General features: G+C 39.9%; 1 protein-coding gene across 1 annotated transcript; it reads right to left on the reverse strand.

Moving 5' to 3' along the window:
* Positions 1-8797: 8797 nt before the first annotated feature.
* Positions 8798-11510, reverse strand: LOC132177877 (uncharacterized). Its single transcript, XM_059590355.1, has 2 exons — positions 9602-11510; positions 8798-9513 (listed from the first exon to the last, which is right to left on the reverse strand). The coding sequence occupies exons 1-2, from the start codon at positions 11508-11510 to the stop codon at positions 8798-8800; spliced, it is 2625 nt and encodes an 874-aa protein (XP_059446338.1).
* Between the last annotated feature and the right edge of the window lie 1207 nt (positions 11511-12717).

Raw genomic sequence — 12717 nt, forward strand, 5'->3', positions numbered from 1 at the left:
TTTAGCTGCCAAATCTTTTCGTAATTCAAACATTAGAAGTCTATAGTTCTTTTCTGTTCAAATTTGCATGAAATTCAAGGTTGGTTTCTGCATTTTTACTCTAGGATTTGGAAGTTCCGCATCTTTTTTCATGCATCATTATCTTTTTAACCGCCAAACTTTGTAAAAACGTTGCATAATAGGGTAAGAGTGGTTAACAAATAAAAAGTGTGATTTTAAACCTAAAATATAGAAAATGTATGGTTTGGGAGTATATTTTTTAAAAATTACGATTTGAAAAACGAAAAAAAAAAAAAAAGAAAAAAAAAAAAAAAGAAAAAAAAGAATCTGCTTTTTTTTAATCGCACTAAGCTAGGGAATGTTTTTAAGAAACATACAATTTTAAAGACTAGACTGCGAATTTATCAAACACTCAACTACATTTTAAAAATCATTTTTTGAAATCACACATTTTAAATTCTCATTTTTAAATCGCAATTTTTGAAATTGCAATCCTGAATAAACCCTAAAAATGGTAAAAGATCTATTTGTAATGTAACATGTGATTTTGTTCAAATTATTTGAACAAACAAATAAATGTTTTACATGCAAAATGCATCATGATTTGGGATTAATATGAGCTATTTTCAATTTAATTCATAGTTATGTTTTTTTTTTTTTTTTTTTTTTTTTGACATGTCCGCACAAGGAAAAGAAAATGAAGAATGAGGATTTAAACGAGTGATGTCTGCTTCATGAGGCATGGTCTCCAGCCGATTGAGCTATCCCTTGAGTACAATTCAAGCCATGTTAAAGCACTAATTGTCTCAAAAGTTTAGACTTTAAAAAATGTGAATCTACTCATTTAATTAATACTTTAATAAACCTCACCAAGGAAGGTGTTCAAACTTTTGCACTTTCTTTCCAAGTAAATTCATTTGGATATGGCAAAAGCTTCTCACTTTATAAATATAGAAGATCGGATGAGGACACCCTTAAACAAGATTGGTAGATACAGAAAAACAGTCATTGATGTCATTGTAAGGCCTTGGTAACTCAAAAAATGCATGTCATATTCAAATATTGTAGGCCACAACTTCCAAAATAAATATTGATTCATAGATATGACCAACGTGCAAACCTCTCTAAGCATTTGAACAATTCTTCAACTTCGAGTGCATGCAAATTGATGCTCTCCCCTTAGAAATCTATGCCAATTGTTAGTAATCTAGCAACGTCTTCCTAGTTTGGTGACCTCAAGTACAGGTAGAAAAAAAAAAAAAAAAATTGAAATTATCGCTTTAACATGTAGTTTAAAACTCCATTCCAGTTAATTACTCCATAAACAAACATCCTAATTGTTGCAGTTATATTCTGTAGGGAGAATGCCCGAGCCTTTCGGTAACATTAATTCTTTCTTGGACAAAAAATGCTTTATAAGCTTTTTATTGCAGAGTGAATACAAAGAAAAAGTTCACGATGTACACAGAACCTCCTCCGAAATACATTAGAAAGATATACTGGTTGTTCAACAAAATAGGCATGCAAAAGGTTTTGTTGGCCTTGCAAAGAATTACGCCAAATAACATTGTTGCATCGATCAGAACTACGACGAGATCTTGATCCTCTTTTGCTATCCAATCGTTCTTTTTCCACAGAAAAAGTTAGAATTATTTTAAAGTCATTGATCATTAAAGGAAGAGCCACATAGAAGGCCATCAAGTTTAAGAATATAATCCATAGAGAGAGCAAATAATGAAAATTATAGAGAAAATGGTTCTATTTATATTGTAGAAATATATGACTGTTGAAAAATATGATGGGAAAAATATAAAAAAGTTCTCTAAACTAACAACTGTTTTGGAAAGAGTTCCATGATGTTCAAAATGTGCTAAAATAGCCCATCAAACTACTAAAATGTGTCAAAACGGCCATATCTATTTTTTATATTCCTATAATACCCTTATTCTTTTAAAAACTAAAATTAATAAATTAATAAAATAAAAAACTAAAAAGCTAAAAAAAAATTAATATTTTTAAATAAAATTAAAAATAAAAAAGGAAAGAGGAATGAGGTGGCTGCAAGTTGAGCCAACCACTAGGTTTGATTTTGCATTTATCCATATTTTTTATACCGAACGAGCGATTTGTAATTTTAGCCAACTATAGTGACTAATTTTTTATTTATTCCAAAAATATATATTTTGTATTTATTCGCCCCTTGGTTTTTTTTTTTTTTTCCTTTTTTTTTTTGTTGTTTAAAAAATAGTTTAGTTTATTTTTTATTTAGTTTTTAAAAGAATATGGGTATTATGGGAATATAAAAAAAGATTTTGATTGGGTACTTTAGTACTTTTTCAATATTGTAGAGCTATATTGCAAATGACTGTTAGTTTGATGAGCTTTTTTATATTTTTCCCAAATATCATCATTAGAAAAGTCACCATTTTAAAAATATAACTATTGAACAATTTGAATACTTAAAAATAAAGAATAAAGTAATCATAAAATAAAAAAAGTAAAGAAAAAATATTAGGGAAACTTCATAAAGCCCCTTGAACTTTCACGCATTTTGACATTATCCTTCCCTACTCTCCTCCTCCCTCCTCCCTCCCTCCGTCCTCCTGCTGTTTAAAAATTTTCAATTTAAGGTATCGAACTTTCAATTCTTTACAATGTTCTCCCTCCGTTAAGATTTTCATTAAATCTTATCAAAATTTTCAAAATACCAATTTTTTATTATAAAAAAATAAAATTAAAAATTTCAAAGATTTAGGAATTGGTATGGATTTAACAGAATTTGCAAAAAGACTTACGTCTGAATCTTTGCATTTTTTTTCTTAAAAAACCTCATTCAAGCTTCTACACGTCAAACACCACTGACTATGTGTAACGCTCCCAAACAATTAAGGCTATGTAACTATGTTCGTCAACTTATTCTATTAGAGATGCAAAACATTATAGGTTTACCACAACAATTAACTAAATTAATGTGATAATAAATGCATTATAAAAATAACATCAAATTTAAAACTTCATTAAATACATAAATACTTGGTCAAATCTCTACATTAATACTGTTGAAACAGTTTTCCGAATGATGACGTGGATTAGGGGTTAGTACAATGCTCTGATAACCGAGCGTTGATTTCGATAACCGAACGTTGATCTGAAAACAAGAGATGAGAAAAGGGGATCAAAGCTGCCGGCGTTGTCCGGCCGGTGAAAGCTCCGATGCCTAAGTTAGTCACAGTGTTTAAGGAAGAAATAAACTTGAAGATTATTGGATCAGAGAAAAGATAAGCAAAGTATATTGTTTCAGAGGGTGAAAAGAAGTTACCAAAATTATGAGAGGGGACCCCCCTTTTATAGGCATCGAATTATTCCTGTTCATCTAACACTGTGGACTCACCGAGTGCCCACGTGTTGATAGTATACTAACACAAGATATTTATTTTTCACATTCTAATATTTCTGAGGGTAATGCTCGGTATCTGTTTTAGGCTCGGTTGACCGAGCTTGATGGCCGAATATCAATAACTCAATCAACTAAGGCTGTTTTACCGAACATGAGTTTGTTTTAAATAGTAAAAATGATCGAGTATGAGGGATGGGCTGATAGATCAGAATTGGGCCCAAGTAAGCCGAAATTTGACCCAACAGTTACCCCCCAATTTCCTTTTCTTTTTAACAGAATAAGGAAATTATATGTAGGAAACCGAACATAGGTCAGTTTCTACGAGCTCGGTTTTTGTCGTTCGGTAAAACGATGCGAGTTGGCTCTTAAATTTCAAATTTCAAATTTTGAATTTTCAAAAATAAACCGAAGCGTTTGAGATATTTCACCTGCGCCTTTCGAGAACCACGTGTAAGCTCCTGGGTGGTTTTACGTTTCCTGTCATGGCCACGTGTCAGCTTTTGTACCGAGCGAGAAACGTAATGGAGTCGTTTCCCGCCTTTTGAGGACCACGTGCCAGACTTCTGGTGGTACGCCTGCTGTAGCAGCCACGCGTCTACTTCTGTACCGAGAAAGGAATGCAGATGTTGTCGCTTCGTCGAACCCTAGCCCCTAGGGTATTCAATGCGTCGTTCGGTCTTCTTTCGCAGGTCTCTATATAACCTTCCTTTCCCTTCGCTCATACTTCACTTTCATTTTACAGACACCATTGTTACTCTCTGAGCTTCGTCAATCTTCTTTTTTTTACTTTTTAACTTGGTTTCTTCGAACCTTTGGTTCTGTTTTCTTTCTTCATTCCCTTTAACACTCCCTTGATATAAATACCTGATGGGTCCCAAGGCTCAAGATGTTCCTAAGGAACTGGGCGAATTTCATCCAATTACTTGGAGGTCCAATCTGTCAACAAAGGATGAACCACAGGTCCGCGAAATTTGTCGCATTCCTGACTCAGTTCAGTTGAGGTTTGACGATGACAAGGTTGGGACAGTAGTGGACGTCGACAGCCAAGAGGCCTACGTTTATATGGACATGTTCTATATTGGCCTAAGGCTGCCTTTCCCGAGGGTAGTTCGGGAGTTGCTGAGCTACGTTCGGATAGCTCCACATCAACTGGCTCCCAACGCTTGGAGGGTGTTCTTCGCCTCAATGATCGCCTGGCCTCTAATACTCGGGGAAGGCCACCCACTTACAGTGCCCGAATTCCTCTCGGTTTACAGACTGACCAAGTGCTCTAGAACCAAGTTTATGTATACTTTTTAGCTTAGGAAGAAAAAGAAGCTGTTCACCTTCAGGCGTACTTATGCAAGCAATCATGGGTGGAAGAAAGAGTTCTTCTTTGTTCAAGGTGAATGGGAATTCTCACCTTCAGAGGTAATCAGGGATCCAAGCATCCCTCGGGAAACTATCTCCCCATCAAACCGAGGTAAACCGAATTTCGTTTTGTTCTTTTACTCTTTCTTTATAGTAAAACTGATGTTGATATCTGTCTTCTAGGTCAACAAGAACCTCTCCTAACCCGTAAGGAGCACAAGCGCGTGAAAGACGTTCTGGATCACGCCGAGAGTCGTCCTCTGGAGATGGACTATGACCTTATCATGTCCGAGGCAAACAAAACTCGGTACATATGGAACCCGGCGCCTGCAACGCTTGTGGAAGCTATTGCACCGAGATTTCCAGCCGCTGAAGTTCCAGGGCAACCGACCGTGGGGGTTGCCGAGCCCTCTAAGAGAAAAAACAAGAGAAAAGCTGAAGATGTTCCTTTGAAGGAACACTCGGTGAAGCCATCAGCCAGTGCAAGGGTCTCACTATCAACCGCCGAGAATCCTGAGGGTCCCAAAATTCCCTCTTCAAAGAAGAGTAAGAAGATAAAGACCACTGCAGGAAGAAGTAAGAGAATCAGGGCTGCCGAGGATAGTTCGAAGACAGCCCAACTTATGGCTGAACCTGCAGTGGGAGAAATGATAGGACATTCGGCGGTTATGGCTGAAGAAGTGAGAAGTGGGGCCGTCACAGATCTGAGCGCCCTTGAGCCTGAAGTGACTGCTCTCCACATCAGGGCATACTCCAACGTTCTTAGTGGAGTCAGGGAGTTCCTAAGTAGACAGGATAAGTCGACTCAGGATGTCTTTTCTACCGAGAAGACTTCCCCATCGTCCTCCTTCACACCTGCGGGGGTTGAAGCTCTGATACGTGAAGCTTTAAAAGCCACTCTTCACTCTGTTACTCTCCATATCCCGACCCCTACTGAGACTGTACACATAAGCTCTTCTGACTCCGAGGAACAAGAACCGACAGAAGCTGGTGAAATTTTTGCCTTCCTGGATAACAGGACAACTGCTGCGACACCCCTGGCTGTTATCCAACCAGAGCAAACAGAAAGGGAACCCTTACTTCCACACACCGATTTTGACAAAACCGAGCCTTTGGTTGGGGAAGCTACAATTAGTGGGGCTGGAGTTGAAGAGCCAGCAGCACCTGGTCACTCGGTCATGGAGGCTGCTGATAAAATTCCGGTTTTTGTTGAGCCCATGTACACCGAGCAAGCTTTTGTTGAAGGAGCTTTTGAAGTGCCTGAAGATGAAAGGCAATTGGATGCAGATTTTACAGCAACTATGGATGGAGTTGCTGAAGAAGAAATGGGTTTCAAACTCCTAGCTGGCGGAGTATCACCACAACCCGGGGAATCATCTCAACCCGTGAATGATGCACTGTCGAGCATGGCTACGGAGAGTCCCCTCGAGTCTCCAAAAAATACTTTTATGGAGAACCTAGCCAAGTCTTTGAGGGCAGCTGAATCCTCGGCCGGGCGTACACCTGAATCACTTCTCTGGTCGTTCGGGGAGCCTATCACTGGGCTAGGTGAGAAATGGCTGGCCAACCCTTTCATTCTCCTGGCTGGTGCAATTCCGGGAAATAGCCCGTTGGAAGTCGACACCCAGCTTCCGAAGGAGGTGATGGAGCACATGCTATACCATCAGCTTGAGGTAACCATATTCCCGTATACTTGATTTCCGATGGTAGTATTTTTGTTCTAATAAATTTCTTTCCATTTGTAGGGTTCGATGAATAGCATGAACTATTTTCTTCATTATAGAAAATTTGCTGAGAACCAAGCTCGGGAAACCGAGGAGATGAAGAAAAGGCTTGAAGAGGCCGAAGCTAACATAATTCGGTTGAAAGCTCAAGGCGTGGAAGGTGTTGTTCGATCAAGTCAACTGGAATCCGAGCTTGCTGCGGAACGAACAATGCACGCCAGCCTAAAAGCTGATTTCTCGACCCTTGAGGAGGGAACAGCCCTGCTTAAGAAAAGCCTTGACGAACTCTCGGCTTTGGAGCCTGAGGGCACCCAAAGGAAGCTCGAAGAGGCCGAGCGAAGAGTGGCCGACCTGGAGGCTCAGTGTTCCCAGAACCTCTCCAGGATTCGGAAGCAAGAGGTCCAAGGGATTGCTGAGAGATCCCAAATCAGGTAGCTACTTCTTGATATTGTGGCCTTGGGGGATAAGGTCAATTCTTACAAAAAGAAGCATGCTGAAGCCGTGTTTGAACGCCGTGCTGCCGAGGGTCGAGCCAAATGACTTTCTGAAGAGTTGGAAGCAGCTCAGAAAGAAACGGCCTTCCAAAGCTCCAGGGTCGAGGAGGCTGAAGAGAGAGTGGTGGCCATCGAGGGGTAGCTTCTGGCCTTGGAGAAAAAACGAAGGTCAGACAAGAAGAAGGCTAAGGCTGCTACCAAGAGGGCTGAGGGCTTTAAAGGGAAATTCCTGCGAGCGAAGGATCAAGTGTTCAAATACAAGAACAAAGCTCGGGATTTCTACAAGCAGCTCTCCTTTGCTTCTTGGGCTCGAGATTACGGCTGGGGCACGGGCTTCATCTCAAGTTTTGAAACTTTCCGAAGATGGTCGAGAAATCCTCCCGAAGGTGTCGACCTTAATACAATAAAGCCTGAAGATGTTCCTCCCACCAAAGAAGACATTTCAAAAATCTCCATACTTGGCAAATAGCAAATGCCTGACTGCAGAGGCATCTCAATTTTTGGTTTTGACCCGTTTGCTCGGCGTCAAGTTGGAGAGTCTTCTACTGTGGCCGAGCGTGCCGATGCTCAGGACGACTCGGAGAAGTCGGTGGCTGCATCTGACGATGAATGGGATTGCGCCTCTCCTTGAGTCTCCTAACTGTAAATACCGAGAGAACATCTCTCTTCTTGTATCTAATTTATACAAACTTTGTAAATAAAAGAAATTTTTCACAATTATAATGAGAAAATCTCATGCTTGGTTTGTTCTATTCAGTTTATATTCAAACTTGCACATTAGTATTTGCAAACATACTACGTATACCCCCCTGATTCCCATAGTTTATAAATGTAATTTATACCGATGGGAATCTTAACGAGGCGTAAAAGAATTTGAACCGAATGTAAAACTTGAATTAATATCACAATACGCCGTGTATTTAACCGAGGATGCGCTGTTTGAGAGTAAGTTATGTTAAACCATGATAAGCGTACGTTTGCTTAAAGAAAATGCTTGGCATGTTCGGTAGGTGTATGCTCGGTATGAAGTCTTAATGCTCGGCGGATTTTGTATTTGTAAGGACATATGCACTTCATCATCGGGAAAGCGCCTTAGTGAAGTTTACCAAAATACGTTCAGGAACTTCTCTGGCTATATTTCTCCGTTAAGGAACCTTTGAATAAAGGTCAAGTTCAGAAAGCGCTTTGTTCAGCTATATTTCCGAACTCTTCCATGGGAAAGCGCCTTAGCGACGTATCGCCGAGTTACGCTCGGGAAATTCTCAGGCTATATCTCGCCAAAGGGTTGGAAAGTGTTATAAATACTTTCCAAAGGATGATCCTCGAAAGAGCGCTTAGTGCAGCTATATCTTTCGAAGCGTGGAATCGCAAGTTTGTTAGTTTTGAGATCGGCATACTTAAGACATTCTTCTTCCTCGAGAAAGCGCTTTAGCGAAATTTAAACCGAGCGATACTCGATGATTTCTCCAGCTATGTTCCACCGAGCTTCAATCTTTTTCAACAAAAGATTTGCGTTTGATTTAATGAAAAATGCCTTGGTAAGAATAAATCGAGTGATGCTCGATAATTCTGGGCAGTTTTTCATCAAATGCATGGTCTGCCACATACTTAAGTTTTTTTGGCTTGATTATAATCTCAGAGGACCCTTCATTGATATATCTAGATTGACTATAAAAGAATATAACAAAAGTAATGCCCTGAGAATTATAATTTTACACAAAATACTTCTTAAGATGTTCGGCATTCCATGGTCGTTGGAGTTGTTTTCCTTCGGAGTTTGCAAGGTGGTAAGCTCCTGCTTTGCCGCATTTGATCACCTGATATGGTCCTTCCTAATTTGGTGCGAGCTTTCCCTCGGTTGCATCTTTGGTTGCCATGGTGACTTTTTTCAAAACCAAATCTCCGACTTTGAAACTTCGATGCTTCACTCGTCGGTTGAAATACCGAGATACCCTTTGTTGATATGCTGCCATTGTAACCTGGGCCTGATCTTGTTTTTCTTGCAGCAAGTCTAAATGTAACTTTAGACCTTCGTCGTTGAAATTAGGGTTGAATGTGTCTACTCGAAAACTTCCTGATCCGACCTCGGCAGGAATGACAGCCTCGGTTCGGTAGGCTAAAGCGAAAGGCGTCTCCTCGGTTGGAGTATTTCTGGTTGTGCGGTATGCCCATAGAACTTCGGGCAGATTTTCTGACCATTCACCCTTATGCTGGCCAAGCTTCTTCTTTAGAATCTTGAATATGGTTTTGTTCATTGCTTCTACCTGTCCGTTTGCGTGAGGGTGTCCCGGAGATGAGAAATATTGTCGAACATGGAGTCCGGCACACCAACTCCGAAAGGACTCACAGTCAAACTGCTTACCATTGTCAGTGACAAATGCGTGAGGAATCCCATATCGACAAATGACGCTTCTCCAAAGAAATTTCTCGATGTTCTTAGCGGTAATATTCACCAAAGCTTCGGCTTCTGCCCATTTAGTGAAATAGTCTACAACGACCACCACGAACCGAACTCCTCCTTTTCCTGTAGGTAATGGCCCCACTATATCTACCCCCCATTGTGAAAAATGGCCATGGTGATGAAACCGAACTCAATTCTTCTGGAGGTTATTTGATAGCATTGGCAAAACGCTGACAGCTATCATAAGTTTTGACAATATTTATGGAGTCCTGGTTCATGCTTGGCCAGAAGAATCCTGCTCTTACTGCTTTGTGAGCCAAGATGCGGGGTCCTGAGTGACTGCCACAGACTCCTTCATGAATCTCTCGAAGAACATAATTACCCTCTTCCTTTGAGACACATTTAAGTAGTGGTAACATGAAGCCTCGCTTGAAAAGAGCTCCATTGACTAGTGTGAACCGAGCAGCCTTTTGTTTCAACCGTACAGCCTTTTTCCTCTCCCCCGGCAAAATTCCTCTTTCAAGGAAACCAACAATTTCTTCAGCCCAAGCGGGCGCAACCTCGATGGTTAGAATAAAAACCTTCTCGGTGATAGAAGGCTGTTGCTGAACTTGTATTACCTGTTCGGATTCTCCTACCTCAGACTCGGTCGAAGAGCCTAAACGGGCCAAATGGTCGGCCTTCTCATTCTCTTCCCTTTGGATTTTAACAATGCAAAACTTCTTAAAAAATTTTAGCATACCCTGAATTTTGGACAGGTAGAGTTTCATATTTGTGCTTTTAGCCTCAAACTCGCCGCGGATATGGCCAACTATAACTTGTGAATCACTCCGAACTTCCACCAATTCTGCTTCCAGCTCTTGAGCCAAACCGAGCCCAGCTATTACAGCTTCATACTCGGCTTCGTTGTTGGTAGTTTTGAATTCCAACCTTAATGAGCTCTTCAACTCTCTTCCATCTGGCGTAATTATTACGACCCCGGCTCCACCGTTTCTTTTGGTAGACGAACCATCCACATAAATTACCCATGTGCTCTCTTTCGGCCAATCCTCTTGGTCCTGAATGTTGGTGAATTCTACCACAAAGTCTGCTAAGGCTTGGCCTTTAACAGCACTACGTGGGCCATAGTGAATGTCAAATTCACTAATTTCGATTGCCCAGTTGACCAGCCGACCAAACAAATCTAGTTTCCGAAGCACTTTTTTCAACGGATACTCGGTTAGAACATTGATTGTATGAGCTTGGAAGTACGGTCGGAGCTTCCTGGAGGCAATTACTAAGGCGAAAGCAAATTTCTCCATCTGTACATATCTTTCCTCAGCACCATGCAGTGCTCGGCTAATGAAGTAAACTGGCTTTTGAACTCCTTCTTCCTCCCGGATCAAGGCCGCACTGACAGCAGTTGGTGATACTGCCAAGTATAGGTACAATGTTTCACCAGGAACAGCTCGGCTGAGGAGAGGTGGACTAACCAGATACCTTTTAAGTTGTTCGAACGCCTGTTCGCACTCTTCAGACCATTCGAAAGCCTTGCGTAAAATCTTAAAAAATAGAAGGCACTTATCTGTCGACCGAGAAATGAACCTATTCAAGGTTGCGATCCTTCCTGTCAACTGCTGTACCTGCTTCACATTCTTCAGAGATTGCATATCTAATACCGCCTGGATCTTTTCTGGATTAGCCTCGATCCCTCGGCTAGACACCATATAACCGAGGAATTTCTCAGATGAAACTCCGAATGCGCACTTTGTAGGGTTCAACTCCATCTTAAAACGCTCCAATGTTTTGAACACCTCCTGCAAGTCGGTAACATGGTCCATCTGCAGCTTGCTTTTGACCAGCATGTCATCAACATAAACCTCCATATTCTTCCCAATCTGTTCCAGAAACATTCGGTTTACTAGCCTTTGGTATGTTGCACGGGCATTTTTTAGACCGAATGGCATGACCTTGTAGCAATACAAGTCTCGGTCGGTAATGAAAGCTGTCTTCTCTTGATCAGATGGATGCATGAAAATCTGATTATAGCCCGTAAAGGCGTCCATGAAGCTCAGCAATTCATACCCTGCTGTTGCATCAAGGAGAATAAGGAAAAACAATTCCACCATCACCAATGTAAGTTTTCTAACACCTTTTGTAACCATCATTCTTCTTGCACTTTAGAAACTTTCTTCTTTTGAGGCTTAATTCAAAATGATAATTAAAGCTTAAACACTTAAATTTATATGCAAGTGAAAATGACTTTTGGTTAGAACAAAAGGTTTAATAGTTTTGAATTGGCTTATTCTTAAACTGATTTTATTCAAAAACGTGTTGTTTAAGAGTTATGAGTTTTAAAAGTATGACATTTTTACAGTAAAATGACTTTTGATTATAGCAAAATTTCTCGACTCATCTTTCATTTAAAAGGGTATACAACAATTCTGACCGAATTCTCTCCGAAAAGCCCCTTTGGTAACACAAGTGATCTCTACTCTAATATGAGCCCCTATAGAAATTTTGATAGACATTTTTTTCAAATCCTCCATCTTTCAATTTCGTTCTCACACATATTCAAAACCCATGTCTCCATATTGACGGCCATTTATAAGCAAGTTTTGTTAGAGAATAACTTCTATAAGGTCTTGGCACAAATAAGTCTTTTGTGTCCTCCACTGAGAGATTGACAAGTCAGCTTGGAACAACAAAATAAAATGTTACCAAAACACACGATTATATCAAATCTACTATAAAAAAAAAATAAAAAAAAAAATAAAAAAAAAAAAAACCCTTCATTAACCTTTTATTATATCTCACCTCTCTTCAAACAATTTCACAAAAAAAAAAAAAAAAAAAAAAAAAACTACTTGAGAAATCACCACTACCATTAACACCCCCACCCCACCTCCACCTTGTAGATGAATGAAAACGCAACTTTACGGTGTCATGCCTTGTAAAATTACGTGTTGTCTCTGGAAATGGCTATTTTTGCATAAAAAGCCACATTTTGAAACCTTTGAGAGAGTAGACTTGGTTGTTGATCTTTTCAAGAATTATGGATTTACCAATGCCCAGATCTCTAAATTTGTCATGAGAGGGCCACTGTTGCTTAGGATTATGGAGCAGAGTTTTTATTTGAAGATTATAGAGCAAAGTGAATGATAGCACTTCCTTTCCATACCAAAAGACCTCGCGAGAACTCGTAGCAGAATCTTTTGCTGGGTGTTGAGTCTCTTTGAAGGGGCAGCGGCGAGTTGTGGGGCGAAGAAACAGCTATGATTTTCTATTTTTCTTTTGGTTTATTTAATGTGTGATCCACTACTTCTATTTTAAATTTTCTTGCTGCTTTAAGCTGATGTGGCTTATTGTTAT

The sequence above is a fragment of the Corylus avellana genome, chromosome ca4, assembly GCF_901000735.1.
Source record: "Corylus avellana chromosome ca4, CavTom2PMs-1.0".
NCBI classification, from domain to species: domain Eukaryota; kingdom Viridiplantae; phylum Streptophyta; class Magnoliopsida; order Fagales; family Betulaceae; genus Corylus; species Corylus avellana.